At 31.2% G+C, this 20,836-nt stretch overlaps 2 protein-coding genes and 1 long non-coding RNA gene across 3 annotated transcripts; 1 reads left to right on the forward strand and 2 right to left on the reverse strand.

Annotated features, from left to right (window-relative positions):
* Positions 1-4,681: 4,681 nt before the first annotated feature.
* LOC106334087 lies at positions 4,682-5,151 on the forward strand. Its single transcript, XR_001268522.1, has 2 exons — positions 4,682-4,923; positions 5,022-5,151. It is a non-coding gene; the product is annotated as an uncharacterized LOC106334087 (long non-coding RNA).
* A 9,319-nt stretch (positions 5,152-14,470) lies between these two features.
* On the reverse strand, positions 14,471-16,686 carry LOC106328517 (plastid lipid-associated protein 1, chloroplastic). The gene is made up of 3 exons (XM_013766970.1): positions 16,141-16,686; positions 15,040-15,235; positions 14,471-14,948 (listed from the first exon to the last, which is right to left on the reverse strand). The coding sequence occupies exons 1-3, from the start codon at positions 16,611-16,613 to the stop codon at positions 14,634-14,636; spliced, it is 984 nt and encodes a 327-aa protein (XP_013622424.1). The 5' UTR covers positions 16,614-16,686; the 3' UTR covers positions 14,471-14,633.
* A 2,609-nt stretch (positions 16,687-19,295) lies between these two features.
* LOC106333645 (death-associated inhibitor of apoptosis 1) lies at positions 19,296-20,149 on the reverse strand. The gene has a single exon (XM_013772066.1). It carries the CDS (start codon positions 20,034-20,036, stop codon positions 19,428-19,430), a length of 609 nt encoding a protein of 202 aa, XP_013627520.1. The 5' UTR covers positions 20,037-20,149; the 3' UTR covers positions 19,296-19,427.
* Between the last annotated feature and the right edge of the window lie 687 nt (positions 20,150-20,836).

Here is a 20,836-nt window from a genome sequence, read left to right on the forward strand (position 1 = left end):
GTGCTTCTTCAATAATAAAATCTCAGAATAATTCCAAAGTTGGTTTAGAACTCATAAGAAAATAATTTTTTTGTTAGGCCGATTTTTGTGTGGCCTCAAAAAGAAGTAAAGTCACCATCGATTAATCATCTTGAAAAATTGTTTTGACTTTAGAAAAGATCACATCACCTCTTCTTCTTTGGTTCTCCTGCTCCTGTGTACTCCTTGATTAGGGCTTCAACATATTTCCACAATAAACCGCCGACAAGAGCTCCATCTTTAGTGAGCGTTAATACACTCAAAACAAAAGAAATTAGGCTATGCAACAGATATGGCTTAACCCAAAATTACCCTGATCCCCAGTTATACATACTAAATTTACAAATATAAATACTTGAATTAATCATCTTATTTTATTGTTTATGATCTGGCAAAATTTAGAAACAATAATTAATCCCATTCTGTTAATTATGATCTAGTCAGAGATGAAAAACAAGCTTAATTTTGTTTTCCTCCCCTTTTTATTGTTGAACACCATTTTCCTCCCACTTTAATTTTATGTTTCGTCTCAAAAGATTTTTTTCGAAGCTCTTATATACTACTATTCTTCTTAAGACATTTGTGTGCTTAATTGCTTGGCAAGCATAATTTTCTGAACATATTTCTCATTTAGACCTCATGGCCCATACTGTATAGTTTGTAGAAGTTAGAATCGGACATTGAATTTATATCGTCTTGTCTAATTCCTTGGACAAGTGGTTTTGTGTAAGGTTTCCCATGGCTTGGTTATCTTACTTGTTTGCACAGCTTCGTGAACGAGTCGTCGAGTTGATCAATCTATATTAAAGCAGAATCATACTTATCATTATGCCCGTGACTTTTTCAATTAATTACAAAAATTTATATTATTTTTTTCAATTGTTTTAAATGGTTTTCGGAAATTGAAAACCCAACAATTAGAAAAATAGTTTGTTTCTGTCCAACTAAACAAAACAGCCCAATAATTTAAACATTATATCCATCGTTTTTTAAGCTCATTTCGCATATATTTACTAACCCATCCATATTCGTTTGTGTTCTAACCCTATACCCTAAAACTCTATTCAAACCCTAACTTTATTCAGACTCTATTAACACCATCAAAAACCCGTTGTCCAAAAACCTATACCAAATATATTGGAGTTCATTATAATGTCTATGTCTTATTTAAAACTTTCTTATATGAAATTGCCGAAATATATTAAATATTATCTTTCAATAATATTAATTATACCATCATAATATAGGGTTAGTATAATTCGAAATTATTATTTTCAATGTTATTGACCTTTTAAACAACCAATAATATTTAAATATTTATATTTACCAAATTTGGTATATAAATATAAATATAAAATATAATAAATAGAAACTCATAAATTTTTGGATTCAAATCAAATAAATTCCAAGAATATTCTCTATAACATCCGTTTTTCGTAATTGCTACATACAATAAATTCAAAAGATAATATATAGAAACAAAATTTTCTGATGTAACTAAATTAACTTGATGAACACGCAGAAAATATATTCTGTTTGACATGGTAACTGAATTTTCCGAATACTAATCTTAAAAGATAGAGATATTCGATAATAAAGAGAGGATCCCCCAACTTATTTGTTATTCTTTGATATATTATTTATACCTTAAATAAATAGATATGTAAATAAAATAATTTTCTAAATATTTCTCCCATTGTATTATATTGGTGATTCACAATATGAGGATTTTTTATTTTACCTCAATTATTTGAAATGATTTAAAACAGAAATGTAACCAGAGCCAAAAAAATTTGAAAATTTTATATATCCATACCACACAAAATATCAAAATATCAAAATAGTCAATCACTTTAACCAAAACTCAACTTCATATATAACCAAAATTGTTCATATATTTCTAAACCAAAAACCACAACCAAACTGAAATCAAAAACCAATAAAAACAAATTAGAGTCAAAACGAAAACCGGAAATGTTTATGGCGAAACAAATTAGTTAACAAACAGCTATATCAATACATTTGTCAACAAATATACTCTCGCGCTTTCAAAGCGCGGGTCAAAATCTAGTTTATCTTAAGCTTTAATACCAAATAAAAGATAAATGTTTCGCATGTTCTTTAGGATTAATATGAATCTCTTATTAATGTTTAAAAAATAACTCAAAAACTAAACTCTCGAATTCTATATCTCATTGTCTCAACTCAACAATAGTATATATATAGTGAACACATTTTGCTATTAGTAATAGATAACTTTTAATACTGTTAGGATATGATTACATTACGTCTATCTTACCCTAACTAATTAGTTAGAGATATCTTGGGCTACAAGTTTATGCTTTCGAAGCTTATCCAACAAATCCCACATCTCTTTTTCTTTTTCTAATTCTTTTTATATTTGATTTAGGAAAAACTTTTTTTCATACTCTCTGATGCAGATGTCCTGGATATCCGGCAGCCTGAAAAGTCAATCTTTTAAGTTGTTGCATGCCATAAAAAAGGGGTATGCATTTTAAATTCTTGCATTCCTTCATACGTAGGCATCTGAGCTTATAAAAGGTATTGATCCACCAAGGAACCTCTTTGATAGCTGTTCGGTTTAGAATAAGAAGATAAATTGTGTTTGAGATCATAGGAAAAGAGAAGCTTGACGGCTAGGGTTTCTTAATCTCTCTAAATCTCTGCAGAGCTTCGCTACATTTTCAGAATGAGAGAAAAATGAGAGGAAGCAGCTTCATTTATAGAAAAAGGAGGGAACTCTAGGTCATTTACCCTAATGGGCTGCAGTCTTAACGGGCTCTCCTTAAGAAAATTTTGGGCTAGGAACAGGGCCGTTACAGTCACCATCATTGTCTAGCTTTACTTCAAAAACAATAAATCTATAGTGTAATCTTAGAGTATCTGTGGATTCAATCTCTAAGTACTACAACTTAACCTCTTATTTGAGAGAGTAAAATCATTCATTAGGGTAATTTGAGTGATATCACGTTTTTTTAGAAGAAATGTTTTTCCGACCAAACTGATCAATATATGGAGTTACTTGAAAAAAATACTTTCAGAAAATTTCATACCTGCTGGATGAGAAATGCTATATTTATTAAAGTGATTCCATAATTTGTTCAAAAACATGTAAAACTAGTGATTGGTAAACATAAAACATAAGAACAACACAAGTATTTTCTAACCTGATTTAGCATAGACATAAAAGATAGCTAAGGTTACAACCTAATCAAATAGTTGTAGTTTGATAGTAAAGACTGATTTAGAATAAGATGTAAATCAATCAGTCATGTATTGAAATTTTAAAAACTCATTCTTTATATCATGTCTTAGGTTCCATCATAATAGAATTGGATTCCACCTCAATATTATACATTTGAAAGATTAATCGAGCTTCTGCCAAAATTTCATGTTCCTATAACCAAACTTAACGATTCAATTTTAATTGGATCTTCTAGTGATGTCAAGTGTTTCCATCCATCATATTAGACAGGTTCACAACGCCCCGTTTCAATTCTAGATGTTCAGCTTTATCCATTTCATACAATTCTGTAATATACATTGTAGCTTATAATCAATAATAATTTGAAGGGGTTTATTAAAATATTGATTTTTGATTAGAAATGGTTTCCATTGACAATAAAAAAGATTGGAAAATTTTTTCTATCACATTATATACATAAAAACCAGAATACACCAAGTTGATTTACATGAATGTAAAATAAATAGTCAACGTACATAATCGCTTTTGTAGTTTGTTAAAATAATTAAAAAATTCTATCATACCAAGTACAATGGGGGTTAAATATGACGAAATGAGGTTGTTGAATCTGGAAAGATGCTGAGGTAGATTCACACAAGTTGAATTGGTTCAACTTGTTGAAACAAAAGAAAAATGGTTCACATTGCCATGTGTTTTAATGTTTATTGTTTATCTTGATTTTTATGATATTTTTTTTACATAATGATTCAACCTTAATTACTTAATAGCAAACTATTTTAAAAAAAAATAAAAAATAGCAAAATCATATATATTTTTATAATGTATAAATAAAGACTAGCCTAGTTTCATTTGAATATAGAAAATCATTTTTTGTTATGTTTGTTTATTGCCTTATAATCAACTATTTTAGTGTTTAAATTTTTATTTAATAATATTAATGTTTAAAATTTAATTTTAAATACATAAAATATAAAATAAATAAATTAAATTACGTTAGTTTAGTTAATTAGAATAAAATATTTTTAATATGTAGTTATTAAATTGAAAAAAAAACAAATATATAAATTATTAATGGTGGGATCGGATGTTGAATTTTATTAAACAAAACTATTGTAGACGTTTAAAATGACGTTTGTGTTGAATAATTTGATGGTAAAGAGAAAAGATGATGCGGAAGATTAAAAAAGAAAAAAAGTATGGTGTTGAATTATGTAAACCATTGTACATGGTCGTTTTAGATTTATGGGAGTAAAATAATTTAAATATATAGCAATAAATAGTAATTAATTATTCACCATATACTATATTGACTGAGATCAAAATTATAATTAAATTGATTTATGTTGATCTTTCATAAGAAAGAAATATATGTTTCCAAAAATTTTAATGGTAAATATCTATAAATAGTGATGGATAACTCATAAGTAAAATACTTCAAAAAGAATTAAACATACACATACCAACAACATAATAAGAGAAATGGAGAAGAAGTGTATGAGTATGTTCTTGGTGATGATTGTGATGACATTGACGATGATGCCACTAACGGCAGTGGGTGAACCATATGACGCTTGTGTACGCAGATGCATAAGCTCGTGCGAAATATTCTATAGAGAAGTCGATAAATGCATTCACGATTGTATTGGTATCAAATGCCACAAATCAAACGTACTCCCTCGGTATGTATAATATTCATGTCTCATTTGTATTTGTGTTTGTAATGTATATGCATGTGTGTATGTTGACATGGTTTCTTTTGGTGGCAATGAATTTGCAGGATGGCGGCTAAAGGGAAGTTTCAAGAAATTCATACATAGACATGTTATTAATACACAAAATACTTCAGTTTTTCGTGTGTGGTACATTATATGAATTCTGAATAATAAAACTACGTCGTCATTTCAAAATTCTTTTGTTCTCAAAAGCATTTTATGTTGCTCACTTTCAAATCTTCTCTCATTAACATATCATCATCTTATCTATTATTCTTAACACCAAAAATTATTTTCGTTTAAGATAATAATTCACACCACCATTTATCTTTTGGCATTAACAAACAAAAGTCAAAATAATTCTAACGCATATAAATTTGCTGTCAAGACTGAGTCTATTCAAATATAAGCATTGCTCCATCTGAGGTCTGAGGCTATCCAAACACACTTGTGTCTGGTCTAATGATGATAATGTTTCTTTGGAATCAACGTTCTGCCAACCAAACTGATCGATATATGGAGTTGCTTGATAAAAATTAGTTTCGAAAAATTCCATAGCTGTTGGATGAGAAATGCTATCTTTATTAAAGTCATTCCATAATTTATTCAAAACTATGTAAAATTAGTGACTGATAAACATACTAACACAAGAACAACACAAGTATTTTCTAACCTGATTTAGAATAGAAAATAAAAGATAGTTAAGGTTACAACCTAATCAAATAGTGGTAGTTTGATGGTAAATATTGATTGGAATAAGATGTAAATCTATCAGTCATGTATTGAAATTTTGTCAAAAAAATACTTCTTTTTATTTGGTTAGACAACAATGAAACCGTGTCTTAGGTTCCATCATAATAGAATTGGATTCCAAGTCAATATTATACATTTGAAAGATTAATTGAGCTTCTGCCAGACTTTTCCAATCATAAAACCAAACTTAACAATTCAATTTTAATTGGTTCTTTTTGTGATGTCAAGTGTTTTCATCCATTCTTTTTATTTGGTTAGACAAAAATGAAACCGTGTCTTAGGTTCCATCATAATAGAATTGGATTCCAAGTCAATATTATACATTTGAAAGATTAATTGAGCTTCTGCCAGACTTTTCCAATCATAAAACCAAACTTAACAATTCAATTTTAATTGGTTCTTTTTGTGATGTCAAGTGTTTTCATCCATTGTTTAGACAGGTTCATAATGCCCCGTTTCAACTCTAGATCTTTAGCTTTATTCTATTCTTACAATTCTATAATATATACTTTAGCTTATAATCAATATTAGTTTGAAGAAGTTTGTTAAAATATTGACTTTTGATTAGAAATTGTTTCCGTTGACAATAAAAAATACAGGATTTTTTTTCTATCACATTATATACCTAAATACAAGAATACACCTAGTTGATTTACAGGAATGTAAAATAAATAATTAACGTACGTAATCTCCCTTTTTGTTTGTTAAAATAATTAAAAGATTCTATTAGACCATGTACAACACTACAATGGGGGTTAAATATAATGAAATGAGGTTGTTGAATTTGGAAAGAAGATGAGGTGGATTCTTACAAGTTGAATTGGTTCAACTTGTTGAAATAAAAGAAAAATGGTCCACATTGCCATGTGTTTAATTTTTATTTGTTATCTCAATTTTTATGATATTAATTTCACTTAATTATTAAAACTAAATTACGTAATAGCATATTTTTTTTTATAAAAATAAAAAATATCAAAATTTATAATTTTTATATTTTATAAATAAAGACTAGTCTGTTTTATTTGAATACATAATATTTCATTTTTATGTTTGTTTTATTGGTTTATAATCCACTATTTTAGTGTTTTAAATTTTTATTTAGTAATATTAATTTTAGTATTAATTTTTAAAATTTATTTAAAAATACATACAATATAAAATAATATAATTAAATTATGTTATTTTAGTCAATTAAAATAAAATATTATTAATATGTAGTTATTAAAATCTAAAACAAAAATATGACTTACTAATGGTGGGATAGAGTGTTGAATTTTATTAAACAAAACTATTATAGATGTTGAAAATGAAGTTTGTGTTGACTAATTTGGTGGAAGAGAGAAAATATAATGTGGATGATTAAAAAAGAAAAAAAAATAGGGTGTTGAATTATGTAAACCATTACACATGGTCGTAGTAGATTTATGGTAGTCAAATAATTTAATAAATAGCAATAAATAGTAATTAATTTTCACCATATACTCTATTGACCGAGATAAAAATTATAATCAAATTGATTTCTGTTGATCTTTCATAAGAAAGAAATATATGTTTCCAAAAATTTTAATGGTGAAAATCTATAAATAGTGATGGATAACTCATAAGTAAAATAGATAAAAAAAATTAAACATCCACATACAAACCACGTAATAAGAGAGATGGAGAAGAAGTGTATTAGTATGTTCTTTGTGATGATTGTGATGGCATTGACGATGATGCCACTAACGGCAGTGGGTGAACCATATGACGCTTGTGTACGCAGATGCATAAGCTCGTGCGAAATATTCTATAGAGAAGTCGATAAATGCATTCACGATTGTATTGGTATCAAATGCCACAAATCAAACGTACTTCCTCGGTATATATAATATTCATGTCTCATTTGTATGTGCATTTGTAATGCATATGCATGTGTGTATGTTGACATGGTTTCTTTTGGTGTCAATGAATTTGTAGGATGGCAACTAAAGGGATGTTTCAAGAAATACATACATAGACATGTTATTAATACACATAATACTTCAGTTTTTCTTGTGTGGTACATTATATGAATTCTGAATAATAAAATTATGTGTCATCATTTTAGAATTATCTTGTTCTCAAAAGCATTTTATGTTGCTCACTTTCAAATCTTCTCTCATTACCATATCATCATCTGATCTATTATTTTTAACACCAAACATTATTTTTGTCTAAGATAATAATTCACATCACCATTTAACTTTTGGCATTAACGAACAAAAGTCAAAATTATTCTATGCATATAAATTTGCTATCAAAACTAATTCTATATTCAAATATAAGCATTGCTCTATTTGATATCAAAGGCAATCCAAACACACTTGTGTCTGGTCTAATGATAATAACGCTTCTTTAGAATAAATGTTTTGCCGACCAAACTGATCACTATATGGAGTTACTTGATAAAAAAAATAGTTTCAGAAAATTCTATCACTGCTAGATGAGAAATACTATATTTATTAAAGTCATTCCATAATTTGTTCAAAACCATTTAAAACTAGTTATTGATAAACATATAACATAAGAACAACACAAGTATTTTCTACCATGATTTAGCATAGAAATAAAAGATAGTTAAGGTTACAACATAATCAAATAATGGTAGTTTGGTGGTAAAGATTGATTTAGAATAATATTTAAATTTATCAGTCATGTATTCAAAAACTAATTCCTTAGATCTCTATCTTTATTATATTCGTACAATTCTGTAACAAATAATGTAGCTTATAATCACTAGAAAATATTCTAAATATATGATATGAACTGGTTATATTGAATACCTGACATGGAAGAATTTAGCTTCGTCACTCTTATATTTTTCCATTGAGATACAATCAATGCGATTGATGAATCGAGTTAGTAACAATAATTATTAACGGCCTAAGAAATTTGTGTTTAAAAATGTTTAAAAACGGCCTAAAAAGATAATGCTATTACAAGAATAAGATTTTTTGGGACAACCGATTCATTCATTACTAGTTGAAAGGAACTACAATCTGAGAGGGGCGTTAAGAGCCCCCTTAAACCAAAGGTCTGCTTGTACATTACTGGGCGGCGAGATATAATTAAAGGTGATAGAGGTGAAACAGTTAGCAAGACCATTGATACCCTGAAATGATTCAAAGGCTTCCTTGATCATGTTTCTTCTGGAGATTGCTCCGATAAGAACATTAGTGTCTGATTTCAGCTGGATTTGATTCCAGTTCTTGTCCAGAGCTTTTGTAAGCGCTGTCCTGATGATACAATCATACAAAGCTCTCTGAAGTGTTTCCCTGTAGATGGACTGTGCATGTGTGATTGGTGAAACCCCATCCCAGTCCTGCCAGTTTCGTAAAAAAATAAACAAAACAAAAACTAAAGTTGATGACTAAACATTTCAGAAATTTCTACTAACGACAAAAGTTTGATAATTATTCTTTTTTACTCGAGATAAAAACTGTATTTAATTGTATTTTTGATTAATTAATATTTAACTGTACCTTCAAATCCATTATTGACATGACATATATAATTACCAAAGGCACATTGAAAATATTTGTTTTTGTTAGAGCATCTCCAACTCTATTCAGTTCTTCCTTTAAAATAGAAATTTACTCCAACTTCACTCCATTTTAATTTCAAAGTAGGTTTACTCCATAGATAGAGTAATGCATTTTTTGTCTGTTCATTAGTTTATTTATTATTCTAACATAGAGTTGGGTTGGAGTAAAACTCAACTCCATTATAGAGTTAATTCATTTTGAAGAAAAGAATGAGATTTTACATTAGAGATGCTTTTAGACTAATCAACACCCTACTTTTCATCTTTTAAAACTCCACAACATTTTTTTTTCTTTCACCTCATCATTTAATACATTCAAATTTTACACACTATAATAATTTTGGATAATGAAAATCAACATTATATTTTTCTATATCCAAATTAAATAATTTGGTCTTTGTTTTTGTTGTCGTTGTTTTTGTTGGTAGCAGCCATAGTGATTTGTGTTTCACATCGGTTTTTAGCTTAGTAGCCACATTAGCAGCGCTTAGGATGATTTTAGGTGAAGCCTATTCCCTTTGGCGGATTGTAAGAAGGAGCTGGTTGAAGGTTTGGACCTATCGCAATTCATCACCATTTTGTTTGCTTCTAATTTATTAGCAAGAGGTCGGTATGATGAATATGAATAATTTGGATGAATCTTCCCCTCCTTGTAGCGCCAAATAGTCAGAGATAGGATTTACAGAAATAGAAACTTAACCAATAAATAAGCTTGAAGTAGAAAGATTAAGCTACAATTAACTAAGGAAAATGGATGTTTTATTGATGATATTGAAGATGCATACAAGGGATGCTTACTAACTATGGAGATTGTATGTGATTAGAGTATTGTTTAGCTATCGAGAGTTCGGATCCCTTGTCTTTGGCTCCTCCTTTTCCCTTTATAGGTCTTCTAGGTGGACATATCGGTGATGTGATCTCCGACGTGGACCGTGTACTTTAATGATGGCTTTTAATAGTCTCGAGTTCTTTACGTTTTCAGTTGACCCTTCTAAGTTTGGCATGTTTAGTTCTTTAGCCCTGGTGGGTTTTGACCTTTGTGGGTCTTTGTTTCCTCATGGGCCTTGGTGATCAAATCTGGGCTACATCGCTTTCAGGTCAGGATCTCAAATCGGGTCTGGAGCTGGATGAAACCGGACTCCAAACTCCAACATTGATTGTAAATATGTTTTCTCTGTACGTAACTACGAAAATAGGTTTAACTGAACTGTGCATTGTTTACAATTTGGTCAGCCGTCTAACCACGCATCCTTGAAACCACATTATCTAAATCTGACTCTTTGTTTTGTTTTGCTTCAGATCAGTTTGCTTCCGTTCTGAGAGCTTTGAGACGGAAACGTGGGTAAAGTTTTTTTTAATTAATCAAAAGAATAGATCTAATCATAAATATGGTAAGGAAGATGTAACATAATAAACCCTAAAAAGTATGGACCATAATGGCAACATGTGGTTTAACTGTCACATTAACAAGTTGTTAAAGTACTTACTGACTGTATTTAGATCAACTAGTCAATTTTTTTCTCGTTCTTAAAGTTTTTTTTTTTTGTTCTTAAAGTTCACTTTTGAGTCTATCAGGCTAATTAAGAATTCACCACCAAAATAAAAACACATATGGATATTGTCACATGACAAAATCCTTAAAAGACTCAATTCTAGAACCTACAAAGAAATGTAAATCTCACAAAGTGATTCTCTCCAGCGGTGTACCATCTTTTGGGGTTAATCTCCAATTATTGCACACTCTTTTGTTGGGTAACCTGTTCTTAAAAGATTTTAAAGTTAATAACTACATAAATGTATATATATGTATATATAGGGGAGACCATATCCAATTTGTTTGTATACAATAAGTCATCAAAAATCAAGAATAACAATAAATCATGATTAAAGAAAAGTCCCATAAATCTAGCCTTGTTACAAAAAAAGTCTCGTAAACTAGAAGCATAGTCTACATTCGAGTTTGTCCTAGCCGTTAAGAGATAAATGATATTTTGTTTGCGCAACCAGTATAAATTGTTTCTATGTCAGCCAAAAATGAAGTCTTGTAAGTTGATTCATTTCTACATATTCTATTGATTTTGTAGAACTGTTTCTCTTGCTGTTATCTGTTAATGTTTTTTGTTAACCAGTATGGTGAATGAACTCTTTAGAATAAACCTTTTTTTTTTTGAGAAAATAAACCATTTGTTTGTACTACAGAAAAAAACATATTGACAACTATGGTAAATAAATACATATATATATATATATATGTGTGTGTTTCAAAAAACCATTTTGACACCTATGGGTAAATCATAATATTTATTGGTAAATCTTACGATAGTCAACTTATATATATGTTTCAAGAAGTGATTAGCCCTGAAATGTAAGCTATAACTGTAAAATATTAAGCAGAGAATTTTGGATCTGGTTGCAACTTAGACATATACAATAAATATTAAATATTAATATTTTTCTTACAACAAATCCCATATACCTTGTTTTCAAGTTAAGATCTTAACTATCTTCTTATCATATTTCATTGCCTAAGTGGTAGCAATTCATTAGATCCTGGGTTTTTTTTTTTTTTGACAACTAACGGTTATTCTATTACTCCAATTTGAGGTGGTCTAGATAACCATGCCAGAATAAAATGTAACAAAACTTTCTATGAAAAAATCTAGCAATCTTAGATAAAGAATCCGAAATTCCATTTTGTGCCTTTGGAATATGAGATATTTTGAAATCTGGAAAGCATATCTGCAGCGTTTTTATGGCTTCCAGTTCTGTTGCAAAATTTGGCCAAGCTTGAGGCTCCTTTATCATCGCGATCAGATTCTTGCAATCTGTCTCAAAACTCTGACATGACAAATGATGTAGTATGCTCTCCATTACCCATCGTAGTACTTCTACTTCCGAATGTAAAATAGTCTCTCGCCTCCTTAAGTTTCACGTTCTCATGAGCTGAATATTTCTAAATCTAACATTGCAAACCCAACCACAACCACTGAACTGTGTTGTGGAAGTCCATGAACCACCCACCATGCAGATATTATCTAGGCTTATGACTTGGAGTTCTTCGCTACTATGTTCTTGTGGAGCTGGAGTGACCATCTCATTCGCATTAAACTAGGCTTGACATTCATTTTCTACATATCGGATTAGTTTCAAAGGATCCCTGTCATTCTTTCTAAAGAGTTTGCCACTCACCTTCCAAATATATCAGATGATCCTGTCCAGTTCTGGTTCAACAATACTATTCTTTCTCCGGAAGAAATAAATTATTGACAATATTTATATAAAATGTAGAAAAACCAAGTGTTTATCTACCAATAAAGATGCGGTATTATAAAACAGTCTAAAGCCTCGAAGAAAAATATGAGGTATATATATACAAGCCAGCAAGATAAAGCATGTCTTGTCTCCAACGCAACAACAGCCATACGTTCTCTCTTATGTCTTACTGTATACTTTTTATATTACAAGTTTAACCAGTTTTTACCTCAATACAGCCTGAAACATGAAGTTCCATCAGAAAGATTTTAGTGAAATCATGTATGGCCCATAACAACTATCTATGGACTATTAAAATTTAAAAATCTTAATACGACCCCTTTGGGAAAATGTGAGAAACAAAAGTTGAAGGTAAAGAGTTCACCAGTAGTCATGTGAACCGAAACTGAAGTTAAGTGTTTATCAACAGATCCAGTATTAGAGATCACTTTTTTCCACATTACCAAAAAAAAAACACTTTCAAAAGTATAAAGTATAGATATCCCGTCTTCCAACAACTACAAAATAAAGTAGTCATCTACATCATACCATAATCAAATTAATCACCCCTATATTCCAAACCACACACAAATACATGCATTTAGATATCTTTTTCTTAGTTTTTTTTCTTTTCAAATATCTTTAATCATACCTAATCTTCTTTATTATTCCCAACATTTGATTTGAGATATGTATTTTCAAAAAGATATAATATATTTTTCTTTTAGATAAATCTTGTATATATATATATATATATCCGTTAAATGATTTCACTAATAAATTTTCTATTGATCTTAAATATGAATCAAATTTCACTGAAGACAACAATTTTGTAACGCATCTAATTTGCCTTACATATTTTTTTCAGTTCACATCAAAATATTCGAATATGTATTGTCAGCCTATTGGTTAATTGTTTTTTTTTTTTGCTTAAAATTTGGCCTATTGGTTAATTTTTAACTCACAATTAAAACAATCTCTTTTTAGAGTATTTTAAATAGAATTAGAATGTAGACATAATCATGATGAACATGACCCACAATTCCAATTACACATAAACTAGAACTCTTTTTTATCAACGTTAACAGACATCTCATTCAAAATTATGTCTATAATGTGACTTAACATTCAACATGAAAATCACAAACAGAGCGGAAACAGAAACAGAAACAGAAAAAGATAAGAAAAGACAGAACAAACAAACACAAAACCAAACAAGAGAATCAAGAATCTGCAGAGCTTTGTGTTGCAGCAACAAAGCGAGACTCAGCATTTCGTCTTCTTCTTCTTCTTCGGTGGAATTGGACAGGCATTCTAATTTCTCAGATCAGCACTGTTCGCTCTCTAGCCTAACACACTACATGGTTCAGGAGAAGCTAGAGCAGATGATCAGAGAGACACAAGAAGCCACACACCAAGAGAAGTTAAGAGAACAAATGATGAGGAGGAGGAGAAGAAGAAGCAAGAGTAGCATCAGTAACACTAAGTTCATAGTGATGATGGCAATGGAGAAATGTTCTTATGATCCAAGAGCGGATTTCAGAGAGTCCATGGTCGAGATGATTGTTGCAAACAAGATCAGAGAAGCAGATGAACTTAGAAGCCTCTTGGAGTACTATCTATCAATGAATCCTAGCGAATATCGGTCTACCATTCTCGAGATCTTCTACGAGGTTTGTGCTGATTTGTTCTTGTGTTCGTAACTAAAAGAGTACAAAGATCACTTGTTTCTTTCAGTTGTTTGTGTAAGAAGATACATCGGTTTTGTAACGAACCGGTTTTCTAAGTAATAAATAGACTGAATGGTACACCTTTGTAAACTCGAACCGGACCAAACCAAAATGTTGAGAACCGTGATCCGAAGTTCTGAACTGAGCATATATACATCTGACAACTTTACCACATTTGAATAAGTGCTTAGTGTTGGTATAGCAAAACTCTTAACCAGGCGGTTTAATTACGTATCGATATGTATATATATATTCCATGAGTTACATCCATTTACAACTCTCCAACGAGTAAAGTATATAACAGTTACAACATTATTAAGCACAGACTTATGGTTCTATATAAGTTACTATACGGATGTGATGTGAGTAGTAACGATGACTTAAGGGTTTAAGAGAGAGCTTCCTTCTCTGATGAGCACAAAGACGCTTCCACCATCGCCTCTAGAGATCCGAAGGTCTTTGTCGAGATAAGTGGTGAGCAGCCACGACTGTGCACTGTCTCCAGGCAAAGAGAATTTCAACGGTGGCTGGCTTGAAATGGTTCTAGCCACTGAAGAAGCCGTGTCTTGGACCGATGTAAGTAGCCCTCTGATGGGGTCGAGATCGATTTTCTGACCGAGAACCTCGACGAACTCCGGGATTTCAATCGAATCCGTTAGTTGTGGAGTTCCGATAACGCCTTGCTCAAACTTGACCTACAAGCAAACAAAAGCCATCAGTTAGGTTACGCAAAACGAAAATTGGACATCTGTTGTTTTAGGTTGTCATCGATGAATGATGATTAACCTGGACGCGTTTAGGACTTCGGACTTCGAATTTAGCGTTGGTGCTAAGCGATGTTGTTGCAAGTGGACCAGCGAACCGGACAGAGTTGTGTACGGTGAAGCTGTCGGAATCAATGGTTTGTGAGATCTCATCCACTTTAACCAACGGTGAGATTCTGCGTGAGAGCAATGGGAACAGGCCAACAAACGATGTATAGCTGCAATAAGAAGATTAAGTTCTTCATTCATAACAATGAGATAACGCACAGCTACGACTTTAACAGCTACAAATAAACAAAAAAAAAAAAATACTCATCCAATTTTTAATCCATAATTATTTAAAGCCGCATAAATCTCAGTACAGGCCCTCACACTAATCCAGTTTAATAAATCACGGACTGTGGACGAAGATGAATATTACTCAACGATAGACTTTTTAGAAAAAAAAATTATTTCAAAAATATGTATTATTTGTGTTTTCTATGAAAAAATTATAAAATTCAAAAAAATTAATTGACTTTATTGAATTATTATTGGTTAAAAGTTATTAAAAATTAAAAATTACTGAGAAAACGATACTCCTTCTGTTCCTGAAAATAAGATTTTCTAGAGTATGCACGCTTATTAAGAATTTAATAAATGTTTATAATTTAATTCATTTTTTACTTTATTATACACTTTCCCATAACTTTCCACCAATGAAATTTAATCAATTCAAATATTCTCAATTAATATTCCTCAAAAGTATAAAAAAATACCTTAACAATATAGAAAATCTATCTTTGTGGAACAATAAAAAAAAACTAAAACATCTTACTTTCAGAAACGGAGGTAGTATATTATTATGGTAGTTTAATGTGTGTTTTTAATATTTATGAAAATAATAAAAAGTATATCTATCAGGAACAGATGGAGTAGGATATTTCATTCATTGTAACACCTATGAGATTGGACAATCATAAGTTTATAGCCATTAGTGGGGTGATAATCTTATGAGAATTTCACCATTTAATCTCGGAACATAACTGATTAGGTAACAATTTTATCCCGAACTATATAACTAATTTTTAATCATCTCCCTGGTTCGTATAAGGAAAAGGGAGATAATATAATATAAACTTACACGAGAATCCATTTGCCGTTGAGGAGAAACAGAGCCTCGTTAGGAGCAGGGTTAGGGTTCTTGGACTCGAGCTGCGTTATCAGCTCACTGATCTCCGCTCTCGTCTCGCTCGATGCGCTTAGACCTCGATCTGTTCCGTACAAAGAACCCGCTAGCACTCTCTTAAGCCGCTCCGTCTCCTCCGCAGACTCGATGGCTTCTTCTGCCACTTTCTCCGCCACCGATGAGTTCAATCCTATCTCGGGGCCCCACTCGTCGTCAACGTCACTGCCTCGGCCCTTGGAGTCCGGACCCCACTCGTCATTGACGTCACTGGCTCGGATCTTGAAATCGTGCCGATGAACAGCGATTCGCCGATTGATTGGATTGATGGGTAACAGAATCGGAGATTTTGATTGGAATGTAGAAGTCGTTGAGCTGCTGACTAGGGTTTTGCAGGTGAATTGGCTGAACAAAGGTACCGTCGTCGCCATTTTTGTTTCTAAACTATTCTGAGAAACAAACTCAAACCTCACAGAAATATTTTTTTTTTATTTTTTTCTAAGCCGTTTTCTTATAATGCGTTTGAGCGTAGACGTTAAATGACTTATATACCCCTTTTCATAAAAATTGAACAACCAAGGATGGATGTATTGTGTGGTTAAGGTAACCGTCAGGGACTCGACATGGTCTCTCGTGTGAGGCAAGGATTGTTTTCTGTTACGGATTTTGATATTTTGCCGAGATTGCTGAAAATCTATAAATTTGTGGAAATAACTTTTTGTAGAAAATAAATAATTTTAGAGTATTTTGGATTTTTGTCTCATTATTTGTGTGGGAGAGAATTTGTTTGGTTTGGGAAACACCATGCAAATAGCATGTTGGATTTAGAAGCTTCGAGACAGTATTTCTTGGACGAATATATTGTTTTAGTTTTTTTTTAAATTATTATTGAAGTTGGATTTTTAAAATTTAGTTGTTACTTATTTTTATAATTTTTCAAAAATTATAAATTATTAAATTTTTCTTTATATTTTACTCATAAAGCTTAAATTCCACATACAATATATAACCATGTCATTCTTAAATTTTCTTTAACAAAAAAAAACATGCATACACACAAAAACCCAGCAAATAAAACAACAAAGTTTGATTTTTTTGGTAAAACTATGAATAATAACCATTGCTAAACAAATCAGGGCATAACCCATACTTTTTACATGCAAGTACTAAAACATGAACTTGCACAAGTTTAAAACCTGAAAAAAATATTGCACAAGTGAAATTCGCTCTAAATTCTTTCTACTTATGTGTGGGATCAGTTTTACTTCATTTTTGAACTTAAAAATTATTAAGTAACAGATTAGCCATAAGCTTTATATCAAGCCCAATAAAGGAGAACAGATCATGGTAATTATGTTCTCTATGTCAGCTTGGTTTGTACTAGATCATCTCCAATGATTTTTTTTTATAATAGAGTTGGTTCAACTCCAATATTACTCTATTTTAAGTGGAAATTAGAATGACGAACATAAAAATGAGTAATTCTATTTATAAAATAAACCTATTTCATGTTCTATTATAAAATGGAAAATAAAACTGGATTAAAAATTTTTTATACTAAATTCTATTTTTAATTTTTAAGTGAAAAATAAAGAGGAGCTAAAGAAGCTCTTACAGCGAAAAGAAACAAAGAATTTTGGCTGGATACAAAATGGAAGAAGTACAACGCACAAGAACCTTAACCCTAGAACAAAAAGTGAAAATTGCTAGAGAGAGATTGGAGTATAAGAAATCTAGGGAATATGAGACATTCGGGACATAAAAATATCTTACAACATTGTTAGCCTCTTTGATTGATAATGGAAATTATGGAATACGTTTTCCATTCAAAATACACCGATTACAAGCCTGAAATTTTGTGATTAAATTCTTTGTATCAGAAATTAAGAAACTAATCGATAAATAATTCCTGACAACTCAGATAGATCTAGATGTGTTAGTATCCTAAATTCTTGTAAATTTCATAACATTTATACATTCAGTTTCAGAAAACATTCCTCACTATGAAAGTCACTACACACACAAATCATTTTGTAAAAAAAATGTTTTCGTAATTTTAGTTTTTTTTTACATACATTTAACACCGATAATCAGTTTTACATATTCAGTATAGTGTTATTTTCCGTGTCACATCCCAGCTTTGGGTTCGCGGAAAACCGTAAATCGAGAGAAAGTTGTAAATGGACAAATAATAACTCAATATAAAATGATGAGCAAATGTATACGTTTCCTCGAGTGCGAGGCCAACTTGATTGATCTACAGGTTACTGATGAGTTTAATCAGCTCAAAAGAAAATGAGCAACACAAAAGGGAATATAATTAAGCAACTCCATTCTAAGAAATCCACTTCTCGTAAGATGCTTCCCTGCTTATTTGATGAGGTAACAACATTCAGTTTTTTATTCAATTAATTTCCTCGCATGACTGAGTTGGTGTTGTTAGACCATCTCCAACCCAATTCCAAAACATTATTTTAGTTTGATTTTGACACTAAAATCTTCTCTAACCCAACTGCAAAAATCACACCATTTTAGTGTCACACTATAATTTTACACCAAATTTGGTGTAACACTATTCACTACACTATAACACTATTCACTCCCCTAAAACACTATTCACTTATTTTATTAATAAATTGTACAATTAAATAAATGACAAATAAAAAATTAAATACATGTAATATTATAAAATAACTTTTAGTGTGAAGTTTAGTATTGTGGTTGGAGAAAAATATTTTTTTAGTGTTGAAACTACACCAAAATAGTGTAGTTTTGACACTAAAATAGTGTTGAAGGTTGGAGATGCTCTTACCTCGTACTTCTTGTAAGATGCATAAGATGCCATGATTACTTATTTGATGAGGTAACAACATTCAGTTTTTTATTCAATTAATTTCCTCACATGACTGAGTTGGTGTTGTTACCTCATACAAACGTGGAGAACATCTAATGTTTTGATATATATTTTCGTAAAGGTTCTCAACATTTTTTTTTTTTTGAACAACATTTTCGTAAAGGTTCTCAACATTTAACCAAAAGAAAAGAACTTCAAGAGGATCATGACAAGGCTGCAACTTATGTTCGAACCAAATATCGACATTGACATGCTGGAGTATAGTTTTACTTTTGAACTTCAATAATATTTATTCCAATTTCCAATAACGGAAACATAGAAAACGTAATTAACACTCTCGTGAATCTCTAGACGCACCACCATCACTGAAGTCACGTGCACGATTAAATCGTCAATAAATGTCGAGGATCTCGATGATCGGACGGTTGCAGAGGGGACACGATCCTCGATTCAGCCACACCTCTCGAGAGCACACTCTGCAAAAAGTGTGTCCACATGGGATAAACGCCGCGCCTTTCTTCCTTCCCATGCACACGCAACACACTGAATCACTACCTTTAACCGTCGACGACGCCGTTACTCTCTCCGTTTCCGTCCCTTCGACGACAACTCTCCCCGCCGTTTCCTCGAGCAATCTCATTAACGACACTGGTAACGGCATCGAACTCCCAGATGATGCTGCCGTTGGTTCTCTTTGGTAATGCCTTTCCGCCGCTAACGCCGTTGCAAGATTCATTCGACCCGTTACATGATCCAACTCGGAAACGAGTCCGGTTTCGAATGGTTCGTCTCTTTCTCTAGCGCGACTGTTATTAGTTAACCGGAGTCCCCAAGCGGGCCCACAGCAGCCGATTCTTTTAAATCCTAGCCGTTCCTTAAGAGTCCGTTTCTTTCTCCTGGTGTGATCGTGGACGTCTATCTGTCGGAGCAAATCGAGAAATGTCGTCGTCTCTGGTGATGCAGGCGTGGCATGATGGGTTCCAAGACCGAGTTCACTCATTATTGACTCAGTTAGTCACTTGAATGAAAGATCCAGTAGCGAGAGAGAAAGAGAGGGAGATAGAGACTGTTTAGAATTTGTGTATCTCAGGGTTTAAAAGGCTATTCAGTTTCTTCCGTATTACGATTGGATAGTATTATACTTATTTATTTTACACCCAGAAAATAATATTATATTTATTATGTTCAAAAGAATATTACATTTATTTATTATTTTCTCAAAATACATATATTATATCAATTGGATATTAAATAAGAGGATATATAAACTCTACAATTTTTTGATTTGTAATGTGTTATACTTTTTTTTAAATGATGATTTCTTTTTTTGCTTATTGAAAACATTAAATATTTGCATTTCTTTGTTGTTTTATTTGTTTGGTAATAAATATACTACCATTCTCATATTTATATTTTAAATTGAAAAAATAACTGTTAGGTATACAAACAAATATCCACTATATAATCATTATATCTCTCCACAAAAATAATGTACTAATTAAAAGTCACATGAACTATATGAATCAAACGACAATATCTATGAACGATTGAAAATATTTTGTATAACACTATCAAAACTATTTTAATAGTCAAGAAGTGTTTCAGATTTGGAATACAACATCCGATAAGAAGTTCAAGAAATGGACCATAACATACAACCAAAAATATAAAACATGTGATAACATGTCAAAAGACTCAAAACATATTAGGAAGTTGTTCTATTCAAAGCCCAACACACTTTTCTGACTTATCTAATTTATTAAATTAGAGTGTCTCATTTTGGACTTCATTTGTTAGGAA

This window comes from Brassica oleracea, chromosome C3 (assembly GCF_000695525.1).
Source record: "Brassica oleracea var. oleracea cultivar TO1000 chromosome C3, BOL, whole genome shotgun sequence".
In the NCBI taxonomy this organism is placed as follows: Eukaryota; Viridiplantae; Streptophyta; class Magnoliopsida; order Brassicales; family Brassicaceae; genus Brassica; species Brassica oleracea.